Below are 15,731 nucleotides of genomic sequence, written 5' to 3'. Positions count from 1 at the left end.
TCTGCTGTTGTTTTTTTATTTGGTCGGGTTGTTGTCTCTTTGACACATTCCCCATTTCCATTCTCAATTTTATATAAAGTAGGTGTCTTACTTTTAAATTTAATTTCTGATTTCATGTGACTGATTCAGATTTCTATGAATTAGAAATTGAGGTTGAAAATAATATAAATCTATGAACTCCTTTAAAATTGGATGTATATCGAAACCTAAGAGGTGCCCTTTTTTATGCATACCAAACCTAAGAGGTACCTTTTTTTATGCAAACCAAAATCTAACAGGTACCCTTTTTTATGCATACCAAAACCTTAGAGGTACCATTTTTTATGCATATCAAAACCTAACAGGTACCCTTTTTTTTTATGCATACCAAATCCTAAGAGGTACCATTTTTTATGCATATCAAAACCTAAGGTATCTTTTTCCAATCCAATGTAATTTTTACTGTTTGCCAATGAATTACTCATTTAATGGAGGAGAAAATTTTGATGCCAATTTACTGTTTTCCCATCACTTACTCATTTGAGGAAAATAGATTTATTGTTATTTTACAGGTCGCCCACCAATTCTTATCAAACTATGCAGACAGTGCCATTTATTTCAGTTTTATATTCTATCTTTTACTTTAATGTTTAAACACTGTGCATATAACAAATATAATGGCATGTTATATGAGCTAATGTTCAAATTTTTGTCTGTAACATTGAAATTTCATCTGTTAATAATTAATGATAAAATCTTCATTTAAGTCAGTAACGAAATGTCATATTCAATATTTCCTATAGAATTCCTGAGCAGTAGATGAGTAGTATATTCCCAAGGCTAGCTTTACTTTCACTCAAGATAAATCTTCTATGATGCATGTCACATAATGCATTCAAACTGCATAGAAACACTATGTTTATACTTTGTTTATAGCAATTTTTCATGAATTTTTAATTCCATACTATGGACTTGTGATGCCAGTCTTATTTACTAGATGATCTATTACTCCTTTGCTATTGCATTATATTTGTTAAATTGGTCACTTATGATATATTACAACATAGCAACACTACAAAAGGTTCCTTGTACAATTATATTCTTAATTCAAAAGTATTCTATTATTCAAATATCAAAGGTATACTTAAACAAACGGTTTGGACAAAAGGCAACGCCTATACAAATCCTTTCCCATTAAAGATGGATTAAATAATCTTAGAGATTTCAATATATTTCAGAAAAATTCATAGATCATTCATTATTGCATTAAGTCAGGGGAGACAATCATATGAAGGACTGGGAGTGAAATCTTTAAATGATTGATTGTTGTTTGTTTAACTTCCACTGGCAAAAATATATAAGCCTAATACTACAAGCAGTAGGTTTACCATGATCTCATACACAAATTACTATGGATAAACGCTCTTACTGTTTGATGCACATGTCATTTAAATCTGGTTTCATAAGATGTTATTAATACAGGAATCTTGGAAAATTGCTTTTTAAGAAAAAATGCATAAAGATTGATTGAATAATAGATTTTGGTAAAATGGATGTCAAATGATGTTAATTGCCTATTTCATTGATAGACTGATTGATTGAAGGAAGATGGCTTAACATATGCTTTGATTGATTGATTGATTGGTTGAAGATGTCTTTGATTGATTGATAGATTGGTGACTGGTTGACTAGTCTAAATATAAGATCTGTACCTACCTAGCCAGTTTCTGTCTAAATAGATGGCAACAAATGATGGAGGAATGGTGAAATAATCCACAAAGTACCTACCTAGCCAGTTTCTGTCTAAATAGATGGCAACAAATGATGGAGGAATGGTGAAATAATCCACAAAGTACCTACCTAGCCAGTTTCTGTCTAAATAGATGGCAACAAATGATGGAGGAATGGTGAAATAATCCACAAAGTACCTACCTAGCCAGTTTCTGTCTAAATAGATGGCAACAAATGATGGAGGAATGGTGAAATAATCCACAAAGTACCTACCTAGCCAGTTTCTGTCTAAATAGATGGCAACAAATGATGGAGGAATGGTGAAATAATCCACAAAAGAAAATATTTCTAACCAAAACAGTAGCTTGTCGTTTGCTGCAACAAACTGAAAATAAAAATAAATATATCTTTGATACATTTGTTATTGTAAAAACATGGATGAAGCTTATTACACATTTAATATGGGTTTTGAATGCATAATTATGAAGGGGTCATTCCAATAATGTTGTTACTGAAAATCAAACATGATTTAAGAATTGAATGCTGCTTTTTGTAAATTCATTGAGGTGTAAAAGCTTTGACTGTAGTACATTTTGTATGAAGTGTGGAAGCATTTTATAATAAACTGATCCTAATACTTGAATTATTTTGATATTCTTTTATAATTGATCTGCTGTTTCGTAATATGTATTGTTATTATTTTCTGATTTGCATTTCTCATCTTTTATGTATGAAAAGAGGAAAATCTAATCAAAGTTATTAATCTACTTGATTTCAATAATCAAACTTGAGTATTGTTACTGAAACTGTTATACTGTTTTTCCCAATAATCTTTGTTAACAACAATGGCTTACACTCCTATCACCAACCAAAGGATCAATTGCTATCTTATATCAAGAATGAGTTTAACAAACACAGATTTGATTTTAAGAATTCATGAACACCAACAAACAATAAATTGTCTTTTTATCTATTCATGGCTATACAAGTTAGCATGTTAACAGCTGCAATAAAGTATAGCTTCAAAAGTATTATTTTTTGTATAAAAAAAATATAAAGAATACATAACAATGTGATCAATTGTGAGATTATACAACTTATATTTACATATGATATTGGTTAAAAAACAAAATAACTGGCATATAATTGGGACCAACATCTATGTTAATAAATGTTTATGATCCTTGAAAGAATTTATTTTTTAAAACAGTTTACAGTTGTCAATTCATTGCACCATTTTCTTAGACAATCTAGAGTTGAACAAAAATAGATTTATTCTTCATTGCAAAAAAAGGTAAAAGAGTAAATCTGTTTATGTCTAGATTTTATGTTTTTGTAGTTAAGATGAAAGAAGATAAGACAAGATTTAATCTATTAAAGTGTACAAAAGCAAGTTATTTTCTAATCAATTCTTAGTTATTACAGGGGCGGATCTAGCATTAAAAAAGGGGGGGTTCTAACCCAGAACAGAAGGGGGGATGGTGTTCCGACTACATGTCCCATTCAAATGCATTGACCAACAAGTCCAACCCCCAGAACATCCCCTCTAGATTCGAGCCTGTATTACCTATAAAAAGGTTGAAGAAACAAGCTGAATATATTTCCAAGACAATAACCAATTGTAAAACAGATGTCTCTAAAATATTCACTGTCATACAGTCAATAAAATTGAAACAGTTGATCAATCAATTACATTATCAATATTGCCTTTAAATATTAATTATTATCAGAAATGTTTCCTAAAGGTATTTTTCTAATAGTGCAAATAACCAACAACTCATAAATATTTGAAGAAGTTGGATGTATATAATGGCTATTTTGAAATATCAAGAAGAGATTCCTTATGAATTTGGTTAAATATACTTATTATATAGATGGATAGATACAGGTGGATGTATATAATTTATTTATATATCAAGACAATACCAATTCATATATTACATAAATCAGAGACTTATTCATTTCATTTTGAAAATTTTAGAAAAAGTGTTATTGCTTGAGGTTGTAAAATTTTAATCTAAGATTACAACAATACTTGACTACATGAACTGTAAAATTGTGTAGGAAATATAACCAGAAATGTCTCATATCATTAAGACAAGATCATTACAAGTACATAAATTTCTGGAGAATGGTAATAAAGGTCTAATGGTATTGATGTTCTAAGGAAAGAGAAATAGGAGATTTCTCCTGAGAATGAAATCCAATCTCCAAGACAAAATCACTACCGTTTGTTTCTTTAATTGTGAAAGTAATCTGAATACTCACTCGGATGAAAAAATATATCATGAAAAATACGTTGAAAGCAAGGTCTACTTGCTGGGAAGGACTGTCTGCCCATGGGTCACAGTTTTCTACTTCCTCCCTAAAAATAAAAGAAATTATAGGTTAATTTTATTTTTATGCACTATAAATATTCATCTGACAACCGACATTTTTCTCTGAAACAGACAATGGTTACTTCACAGTGAAGATCATAGAGACATTTAGATATGTTATATGGTTATCTAGAATTTCTATATGACTAACTTCAATTACAACATCAATATATGTTAAATAAGCAGACAAATACATTTTTGTGTAAAAAATCTGATATAGTTGATATTTGCATGATCAACAACCATCATAAACAATCATCAAATATTTGCCACTGTACATTATGCATGACACACAATCAAACATCATCAACAAAGCTTGTAAATCTGGTGTTTCATAATGATGCAATTTTTTTAAAACTTTTACTCTATTTTTATCTCTGGAAAATTTAGCACATACTTCTTTTATGTTCATAATTTTGTACATAAATTAGACCATTGGTTTTCATTTTCGAATTGTTTTACATTTTTCTTTGCAGGGCCTATTATAGCTAACTATGCAGTATGAGCTTTGCTAATTTTTGAAGGCCGTACCTTGACCTAAAAATGTTAATTTCTGTGTCCATTGGTCTCTTGTGAAGAGTTGTCTAATATTGGCAACAATACCACATTTTCTTTTTTTTTTATATATACTTAAAATGTTTAATCTAGCTGCAATTGTTTGCACCTGTCCTAAGTAAGGAATCTGATGTTCATTGGTTGTCGTTTGTTTATGTGCCTTGTCAGTGTTTTGCATTTCTTGTTTTTTATATAGATTAGACCATTGGTTTTCCAGTTTGAATTCTTTTAAACAAGAATTTTTTTAGGCCATTTATAGCTTGCTGTTCGGTGTGAGCCTCATACAATAAATCTATGCACATTCAACCCTTTAAAAACCATATGAAGGTACTTAAAAATCAGTTAATTTTAATTCTTAGAATTATACATTGTGCTTCACCCATGAATTTATGTTTTTTTTAATAATACATAGCATTTTGTCTGTTTTTCTATGCATAATGATGTAATCATGGGAAGCATGTGCAGTCATGAATGTTGCATTTTATTGAGGAGAAAAAAAAGACTGGATTTTTGTCTGCCAATCCAAAGTACAGATTCTTCTTAACAAACATTATTGTTGAAGGTTGTACAGTAACTTATTATTGCTTTTATCTTCCTCAAATAAACCTTGATGATATTTGTCAAATTGGCAATCATAATTTATCCCCTTATCATTATTATGTAACATATATATATGTATGATTGGTACTCGTTATATATAAGTATATATGCTATGTATCTAAGGCTGGCTTATATCAGGTATGCTAAAGACCTTGGAAGAAGCTAACCGTGAAGAATGACACACTAACAGGAAGAACCAATTTCCTATGTTTATCAACTCAGTATGACACTCAAATATCATTTTTCTGATCTGAGGTGTCTTAAAAATGTTATCCAACTCATTTGTCCATAGGACTAACAACACTTTGAATTGATGGAAATAAGTTACATTATTTTTTTTACAATTTCAGTGGACATAAGTATCTTGAGTCGATTTCATAAAAAAAACTTACCGACTTAGATTGATCGGAAGATTATTGTTCATGACTTATGGTCAATCTTAGTCTTAAGGGGGCTCGCGGGTCTAAATCATTTTTTTAATTTAATATAGGATTTCGCTATATTTTTCTATAAATGAACTTTATCTTATACTTAAAAGAAAACTGAAATAAAAAGATGGGGTCACCGATCATTTACGCTCACAATCTGCCTTCGAAAGAAACATACATTTTCGTTAATGTCCTTTCTTTCTGTTGAACTAATAGGAGAAATAGCGGTAATATCGAAATAAAAAAAGAACTAAATTACAGAAATCGCTAAAATTTTACAATTATTTTACAATTATTTCGTTTATGTACAGTTTATTCGAAAACAATAATAAAAAATATAGGTCACCGATGAGTTAAAAAAGATATTTCAATTTTAATGCCAAAAAATGGCATTTTTGCACCAAAGGGAGATAATTTGGAGCTTTTTCAATGATATCTATATTTTAAAAGTCACATGGAGCCAACACAAATTATTTTTTTGGGAATGATTTTTGTACCATATGATAAAGTAACAACTACTAAAGGTTATAGATAAAATTTGTAATGAAAAATAAATGTTTAATTTTTTTTTTTTTTCTGAAAATCTTATACCCGCGAGCCTCCTTAAGTATTTTCGACTCCTGGCCTTTGTTTGAGTCTTGTATTTCTCTAAATTTTAGTTCATTTACATGTTTGGAGTTAATAATGACATTCATTTTCCCTGAACTAGTACACAATTTTATTAAGAGACCAGTTGATGTCCACCTCTGGGTGCCAATTTTCATGCTGCTTTGTTAACCTATTGGTGGCCTTTATCTGATATCTGCTCTTTGGTCGGGTTGTTGTCTCTTAGATATAATCTCCATTTCAATTCCCAACTTTACATAATGGTCTCCAAGACATCATACCTCCACTTTTTCCAAAGACAATAGTCTTTTATTTTTCAAGAACAGTAATAGATCAATGATAAATTCTATGCTTTAGCTGATTCAATTAACCTCTTTATAAAGTTGAACATGTTAAATGATATTCATGCTGTTCATTTCATTACTTATGCAATAATTCACCTACAGGTAACACTGCAGTGTATTGTCTGAGTACAATGGAAATTGATCTGGAGTGGCAATCAATATTTTAAAATGATCTATATTGTATTTGATAGGTATAACATGCAGTATAGGAAATTTGTAGAGGAAACAGGAATGGGAATTCTAAAATCTATTGTTCATATGTGACTGGTGATGCAAAACAAATAGATAGTCCTTAGCAACATATCAAGTTTTCAATTAATATTTTATAAACTCCACCATTGAGTAAATCCAGAAATCATTTAAAACTTTATGCAATTAAAATTAAAAAATTATTTTTTTTTATCCATAATTACAAATTAGAAATGCCTCTTTATATTTTTTACTGATAAATGTTTTTCTTATATATTTTTTTCTCACAATATATGAAATTAATAATTTTTTTAGGATTTGTCAAATGTGGACAAAACAAAATTAAAAAAAAAAACGAACCTACAAATCCATCTAACAGATTCTAAGTTTACACATAACGAATAAACACCTTGATCTAGCAAGTCTGTTTCAATCAGAACCCATCGTACTGAGTCAAAATTTCACATTTATTAAAAAACAAATTATAGTTGCCTGGCAAGAGTCATCAGATTTTTTAAAGGTAAAATTTGTGAGGTTTCTTTAAAAAAAAATCCATCTAGGTTTTTAAAGAACATAATTTTACATAAATTTACCTAATTTTACATAAATTTACCTAATTGTATAGGAAATATTATTCAAAATCAGAAAATTAAAGACTGTAAATACATCAATCCCAAAATTGATGCTTTTTATGATGAATATAGGCCATTCTCAACATTGATTCAGCCTGTTCAGTAATCTATACTTCTACTGGTATGGTAATCCCTTAGTTACCATATAATTCTAAATCAAATATACAAGGAAGAAATAAGTCAGTTATGAACAAAAATTATATTGGAACCAGGACAAGTTTATGTAAATCATTTATGTATGTGTGTCTGCACTTTCAGTCTCATTGGTGGACATTCGGAATCTTTATAAAATTAGTTTTACCCACAGGCACTTGTCTCAAAAAAAAAATCCTATATACCTTGTTATATTAAGGTATATAGGAATCATTTTTTGAGACAAGTGCCTGTGGTTTTACCCATATCAAGAAATGAAAAACTATGCATGACTTAAAACTTTTTTTAAAGGGGGGAAAGGGGGGTCCAGTTTTTGGGTGGATTTATTATTGATGGAAAATTTGAAAAGTTCTTTAAAATTTACTACTTTTTTTTCAAATCAAGGCAATTTGGAACTTAGCATGCATGTATATGGTATCGATTTTTTTTGCGGAAAACTAATGATGTATTCTTTGCTGAGGCGCAAGTTCATATTTCAGAATGTTGGTGAGACCTATAGGATAATCCATCCTGTTTACAGAAATTTTAGTGAAATCCTTACCACAAATGATGATTCATGAATCATCAATGTGATTTACAGCCTGATTTTTACACGATTTTTATGTTGACCTTGAGCTCCCTTTCAGTTTAAGTGTCATTTAGGTGCTTTTTAATTGTTAGTTAATGATGTATATCCTGGCATTTTTTATTCATATCCTACATTATTAATAAGCTCATCATTATTAATTAATGCAAAAATATAACAATCCTAAATAAATCTTAAGAAAATTGCATCATGATTTTTATTATACTTCAAAGTGATCATTAGAGAATGAATGCCTTTGGAACTGGGAAAAAAACTCAGCAACAGTGTGATAGTACTACAACATTCATATAAAATAATGAGGTTTACATAATTGCATGATATACATTGTAGAGGGGGTCGGCGGGGGTCCTGATCCTGAAATCCTGAATTTAAAGAAATTTAAATCCGGACATCACGAAATTAAAAAAATATAATCCTTGGATCCTGAAAGTAAAAACACCTGATCCTCACGTTCGAAAAAGGTCCTGCCCCCCCCCCCCCTCATTGTAGTTAAAAAAATCCAAAACAAAAACATCAATAAGTATCATATTAACTTAAATTTGAGGATTGAAATCATTTACTTACGTTGATGCATCTATAAAATAGATCATAAGGGATGCTATACTCAGAAGAAACACCAGACCAACCTGAAAAATAAATAAATAATATTGTTGCTAGTTAACTTTTTCTGATAAAAAAAAATCCAAGCTTCTATCCCACAACCACTTTCAAAATATGATAGATCAGATCAAGACCTAGCAATTCCATATAAAGGAAGGATTATGGTAATGTCAGGCTATAATACCAAGTATCAATTTCAAAAAAAAATAATTATAGTCTATCATAACTCTTTATAGAGTGGCTCTTGTTGTTAATTTGTGTTTTAAAAAGCTGTATATTTTATAGGTAACAAGTGGTGAGACTTTAATAAAGTATTTGTCTAGTTTTGTCTATCAACTTTTTATTCTGATCATTAATGAATTTTATTCACTCATCTGATAATTGTTTATTTTACTTTTATTAACTGACATAACTGTTAACATAAAGCATGTTCTTAATGTAAAATTTATTACAATTTCCACTTATTTTACATAAATTTTACCAAGTTGATACTAAATTATCCTAGAAAGGTTTAGTCCAAATGATGACATTACCATAGCTATTTAAATTATTTAATATGTTTGCTTTGAAGTCTTTCTTCGTTAACGAGGGATCCATTAAATGATCCAGAAATGAACCTTCAGCAGTATCATCTGGACCAGAGACATATAATACATGTCTCTGTCTGGACTAAATAGGGCTTTAGTTTGTATTTGGGAATAGAATACTTGTATTTGTAGAATTGTGACATCGTGACAAACCCTTGATCTAATATAATTTATATGTGCTATCCGAAACATACAACTCACATATACGTATGTCTCTGATATAGTATTATATGTGTCATAGGTCTATGCTGAGACTACTATAACCTGATACTACTATAACACTTAGTCTCAGGTCTATGCAAGGATTTGTGCTCAACAAATCATTGGTCTATGGTTCTATATTCAAAAGCCTGTTGAAATTCTTGACGAAGGCCTTATGTTAATGCTTAATTTTATAATACTTAAGGTTCATCATAACCTTTTGGCTAAAATGGCCGTATTTACACCCCAAATTTTACTCTGAGTACAGACTAACCTATACACATGCAACAGTTTTAAGGGATGGCAGGAACTAGATATGTAAATTTTAATGCATTTTATGTTTCAGAAAATTATAAACTTTTCTAGATTTTGCTATCAATTTTTTTTCGTTCCTGCAGAATGTGCAAAAATTAACTAAGTAATGAAAACCATTGAGAAGCTCCCCTCATATAATCAATGTTGTGAGTAGTATTGATTTAAATGGACAATAGATGGACAATATACACCTGTAAACAATAGGTGATTTAACAGGTTTAAACTGTGTAACTGAGTGGACGTATGAAATGAAACTCGGGTGTTTGTTTATTTTTCTATCTTCTGCAGACTGGAAAAAAATGACCTTAAAAATTGAATGCTTCTTTTTGTAAATTTATTGGGTGGTAAAAGCGTTGACCGAAGTACATTTTGTATGAAGCGCGGAAGCGCTTCATTCTAAAAATGTACGCACGGTCAACGCTTTTACAACCCTATAAAGTTTCAAAAAGAAGTATTCAATACTTATAATTACATTTTTTTAGCTAAAATCATGAAAACACGATTTTTATCCAGTTTTATTTAATTCACCTGTGCACTTTTTTGTGGGACCTCGTGTCATCATGCATGATAGCTGCGGTATCATAGCTCTTTAGGTCCTTTTGAAATTTTTTGACTATTTAGGGACCATAGATAGTCAAAAAATTTCAAAAGGACCTAAAGAGCTACGATACCGCAGCTACATGCATGATAAATGTTATTGTCTGATGCAATTGTTTACGGAATAACATGTTAGCCAATCAGAACAACGTATTATAATGAAACTTACATCTAATGTAATTATATCAAAATGCAGGTAAGTTTTTTTTCTTTCTAAAACGTAGACTTCATATAACTTTTATATATCTAGTTCCTGCCATCCTCATCCATGCATTAAAACTTTCCTGGATGTACCAGTTTGCCTGTACTCATAGTAATTTTTGAGGTGTAAACACGGCCATTTTAGCCAAAAGGTTATGATGAACATTAAATTAGTCCAATAATTATAGGCAGTGTCTGCGCGTACCCGCATGCGGGTACGAATAGTCAAATTGCCGTTCTAGGCTGCGCGTACCCACATCCGTTTTTCTAATAAAATGCCATTGGATCGGATATAAAATGTGAAATATCTACGGAAATTATCGATAAAATGGGAATATCGTGTAGAACGAGTGAAAAGTATGAAAAATAATATTTTCAAATTGTATTTATTAAATAATGATACATAATAATCATTACAAAATTAAATGCACAATGATGGAAAATGAACCTGTACAGTCCCTGTAAAAGAAAAACATGATAGAAATTAATACTTTTATAAAATTTTAATGCAAATTTAAAGAATATTTTTTTTATAAATTAAAAATATACCCATATGATATTTTAAAATAATCTTTAAGTAATTTTAAAATATATAAAACTACTAAAATTAAAGCACGACTGTCGAGTTTATAAAAATTAAGATTTAAAGAAGCAAGTAATAATGATTAATGAAACGTGAACGGAGGCTGGCAACATTTGAAATGTGCAGCCGGGTTGAAATCCGTGCCAAAACAATCATATTTGATATGTAAAATGTGTTCCAAATCTTAATTAGTTACATGAATCTTTTGTAATTGGTTTAAATTGATATTATAACTTGCTTCTTTAATTTTTATAAACTCCAGCTTTGATTTTAGTAGTTTTATTTTACTTTTTTCTTTTCAGGGACAATTTGAAAATATTATTTTTTCATATTCTTCACTCGTTCTACACGAAATCCCTATACTATCGATTATTTTCTTACATATTTCACGTTTCATTCCCGATTCGATGGCCTTTTATTAGAAAACCGGATGTGGGTACGCGCAGCCTAGAACGGCAATTTGACTATTCGTACCCGCATGCGGGTACGCGCAGACACTGCCATAATTATAACTGTCCATATACCTAATATTTGTCATCAGATCTACAAAAAAACAAAATCACCATAAGAAAAACAAACCGGATATCTAAAAACTATTCTCCAAAACCAATATCGTAACACTCGCGTCGGAAATTACGATCATGCAAGTGTCGCAAGTGATAAAGCATCTATCGCATCGGTGGTGTCGGAAAAAGCTCTCGGCTTCTAGGCTCTGATTGAACAGAATTTTAAGCAGTCTTTAACAAATCTGTGTTGACAAGGTTGTTCAAATAATTAATATTTATGATGTCTTGAAATTCTATTAGGATCTATTTCTAGTAAAGCTTGGACTATTTACACAGGCACTGGCTTGTTTCAGAAAAATCTCCTATATATACCTTAATGCTATATTAAGGCAGAGACGTATAATACATTGTATTATATGTCTCTGATTAAGGAGGGGGGGGCAAGGGGGGGTCCAATAACAGCAAAACAGCAAACTGATTTGGCTTAAAACAGATAACAAGGAATCAAAAGTGATAAAAACAGATAACAGTAAATGAAAGTCAATAACAGATAACAGTAAATCGGAAATGGCTAATAACAGTTAATAAACATCTTTAAAAGTATGTTGATTTATGTTTAATAACTGATCATAACTGATCACAACTAAAATAAGAAAGCAACATTTGAAAGTTGACATGTAGAGATCTGTAGACAATCAAAGTTTAACGGAATTTCATCGACACTTTAACGCTTCTGGCACTTCTGGTGGTAACAGCCCTCATAAAGTCTAATGATCTTGTAGAAATAATTGGTTCAATGTCTTCAATCTCGTGCTGTTCCTCGTCATCTGACTCTGAATCGTACTCAGATAATTGTTCAAACTCTTCATTGTCTTCATTAATGACTTCTTCTTCAATTCCAACCAGGTCTGCCCCTTCCTGTATCTCCAAATCCTCTACGTTTCCTGTATTTTCCTGAGGCACAGATGACTCATTAATGACTACTTTTTCAATTCCAACCAGGTCTGCCCCTTCTTGTATCTCCAACTCCTCCACGTTTACTGCACTTTCCTGAGGCACAGATGGAACATTCCACCGAAATAATATTTTTTCTCCTGGTTTTACATTACTCTTTTTATACATATTCAGTGGCAAGGTACCAGCTTTGAATTTAGTTGTTTCTTGTCTAACAGTCCTTTGTCTGACACATTTACCAAAGTCTTTAGCCCAATTTCTCATAATCAATTGGTCATCAGCACTCACGTTAGCTTTTGGTGATAAATGCTGTATAACTGGCATGTCACACAATGTCATTCTGCCGACAGGTACTGGGTAGTAGGACTGTGCATGTGTGTAGTAAAAAGCTGACCAATTGACAACCCTCTTGACACTCTCATGAACTGTGTCGAACAAATTTCTTGCATACTGAAGACAAGTAGGAAACTGCTCCTTAAAATGGCTGGTTGCATGCAAATTTTCTACTTGTACAGTCAGCAATGTCAGGAGATCAACTGGATACTCAGCATTGTGCATATCAAGCACTGAAGTCAGATTCAAAAGTTCAGAATTTATCATCTCGACTGATCGGATAGTTTTATGTGCGACAGTTCCCTCTGGACCATTTGTAGTCTTTTTACTTCCAATTATACCATGCACATTTGCCTGACATTCCTTCAAAAAATTGCAAAGAAGTTCCACTTTTTCATATGCCTCTCTTACTGAATGCTTAGGGACTTTTGTGTGCTTCATATGTACGGAAAATGCTGCGTACAGCAACCTTAAATGTCTAAGAAACTCTATTGAATGTTTCACTGTTGTAATCAATTTCACAGCACCACACTGGGCATCTGTAATGAAGATATTACATTCATTCTCAATACATAGTCCCATTGGTTGACTAAACTTGGCATTTTCTGAGGGCCCTGAATCATTACCTTCTTGTCCAGTTCCTGCTAAAACTTGTACTTCACCCCTGTAGTATCTTTTCACAGTTCGATCTTGTATGTCTGTAAACACAAATTCATCATCCTGTACTGCTGAAATTCCAAATACCTCTCTGCATTCAGTTGTATTATTTGTCAGAATAACTTCTTTTTCTCTGGATGCAAGGTTCAATTTGAAGACTCCACCTTGGTCACCACTAAAGGAAACATACACTGTATTCACCTTCACAGAAAGGGACAATATAGTCTTGCAAGCAGGAGGATAGTCAGTCAAATCATTCATTACTCCTTTCATTACAACACCATCAGACTGAAGACAGCATGTATAAATTGTTCTGCTGGTATCAGATGCTACAAGAAGCATAGTATCAGACGCTGAAGTTATACAAGTTGGAATGACATCTCTTGACAGTTGTACTTTACTCAAGTCTACACCATTTTGCTTGTACTCAGTTTGTTGCTGATTAAGATTTTTTTGCAGTTTATCACGTAGTTGTTTGATAGAACCAGTAACTGCTATGTTTCGTTGTTTCAATTGAGTTTCTAGTTCATCCCTTTTCATACTTTTTACGACGGTTTTAATCTTAGGTGGAAACATCTCAATGGAATCCTCAAAATTGCATACATAGACAATTCCGTTTGTAAAAGTAATTGCTTCTAGCATCTTTGTATTGATGAAGCACACTTACGTCTGCAGGTACATGTAACTTGACCTCTAGAAGTCGGGTTATTTTTTTCATAGGCTGTAAATCAAGGACAAGGATTTTACCATAATTTCCACATGTAACTGCAATAGGATGAGGATACAAACCAACCTTGTTCGTTGAATTTATCTTAAATTCATCAGGAACAATGCTGTGTACTACATGACCAACTGTATCCAGGGTCTCTAAGACTGATTCTTTGGTTAGCTGTAGAATGCAATTAACGTCCATTCTGTCCTTATTCATGACAGCATCTTTGCTAAGAATTCTACGTAGACTGGGGATGTTGTCGCGAAGATTTTGTATAATTGCAAGGCAAGCCCTTTCTTGCCCAAGCATCAACATCCAATTGGCAAAACCTGCTTTCAAACTTTTTTCTACGTGAACAGCATCTGCCATGCAGGAAAATATGTATTGGGGTTGAAGACTTCCATTCTTTCGATCTTCAATGATCGACTCCAATGCACTCTTATTGCCTGCTTCACAATCTGTACTTAGTGCTGAAACAACATTTCGTATGCAAATTTGACCTTGTTGTAGGCAGTACTTGCATGCCCGTAATGATGGTATGAAGCTTGGCTGATTAAGGGTCACAGACATCCTTCAATTCAATACAATCAGAGCATGAAGAACAACAAGTATCTGCAACAGCTGCAGAAAGAACATGTTCTTCGGACAGTGTTCGTTCTGCACAGGACTTACATGTTTGATAAACAGATATCTCTGATAGAAACTGGGCCTTCATCGCATTACCAGTTTTTCCAGCCTTTGGTACATACATCACTGAAACAGGAAAGCTGACAGTATTGTCAATATTTGTCAAGTAGGTAACATTGGCCTCACTTATAACATTGCTTTTCAACCATTCCGGATCAGGTATAAGATGATTCTTGACGTACTGAATATCTACTCTGTTTACTAGGCCTACATTTACAAGTTGTTGTTCATCAAATTCAATACCTGGTTTTAAGGCTGTACCATCATTTTGCATTGAAACAGCATACACTTTTACAATTTCAGTATCTAAAAAAGGTACTATGTTTGTTGACTTATCAGTTTCTATTTTAAGAAATGTTTGTAACCATGGTTTATAAATACCACTCTTTGTTGTGTAGCCAGTAGACTTGTTTTGTCTAGTTGTTCTTGAAGGACCTCCAAAATTCATAAGGGCTTCCCCAGCCTGTTTTATGCCTCCTTTGCCTTGGCCATGCCACATTGGTCCCCTTAGAAAGTCGACAGTTCTTTCTCCTCCCAAGTATTTGATTGTGTTAAAAAAATCAACAACCTCAGGGTCATACTGTGAGTTAACATCATAAAAAATGATACACATGTTT

The 15,731-nt window shown here is 31.9% G+C and overlaps 1 protein-coding gene across 1 annotated transcript in view; it reads right to left on the bottom strand.

Annotated features, from left to right (window-relative positions):
- LOC134725951 (calcium-activated potassium channel subunit alpha-1-like) overlaps positions 1 to 15,731 on the bottom strand; it is a 73,024-nt gene that overhangs the window by 50,687 nt on the left and 6,606 nt on the right. Inside the window, exons 2-4 of the mRNA XM_063590269.1 lie at positions 8,746 to 8,807; positions 3,979 to 4,075; positions 1,984 to 2,095 (exon numbers count right to left, since the gene is read on the bottom strand). Of these exons, the coding sequence (XP_063446339.1) occupies positions 1,984 to 2,095; positions 3,979 to 4,075; positions 8,746 to 8,807 (271 nt within the window). The remainder of the gene's footprint in view (positions 1 to 1,983; positions 2,096 to 3,978; positions 4,076 to 8,745; positions 8,808 to 15,731) is intronic.

The sequence above is a fragment of the Mytilus trossulus genome, chromosome 7 (genome assembly GCF_036588685.1).
Source record: "Mytilus trossulus isolate FHL-02 chromosome 7, PNRI_Mtr1.1.1.hap1, whole genome shotgun sequence".
In the NCBI taxonomy this organism is placed as follows: domain Eukaryota; kingdom Metazoa; phylum Mollusca; class Bivalvia; order Mytilida; family Mytilidae; genus Mytilus; species Mytilus trossulus.
Note: the sequence above shows the minus strand (reverse complement) of the source record. Positions and strands in the feature narration are given on the sequence as shown.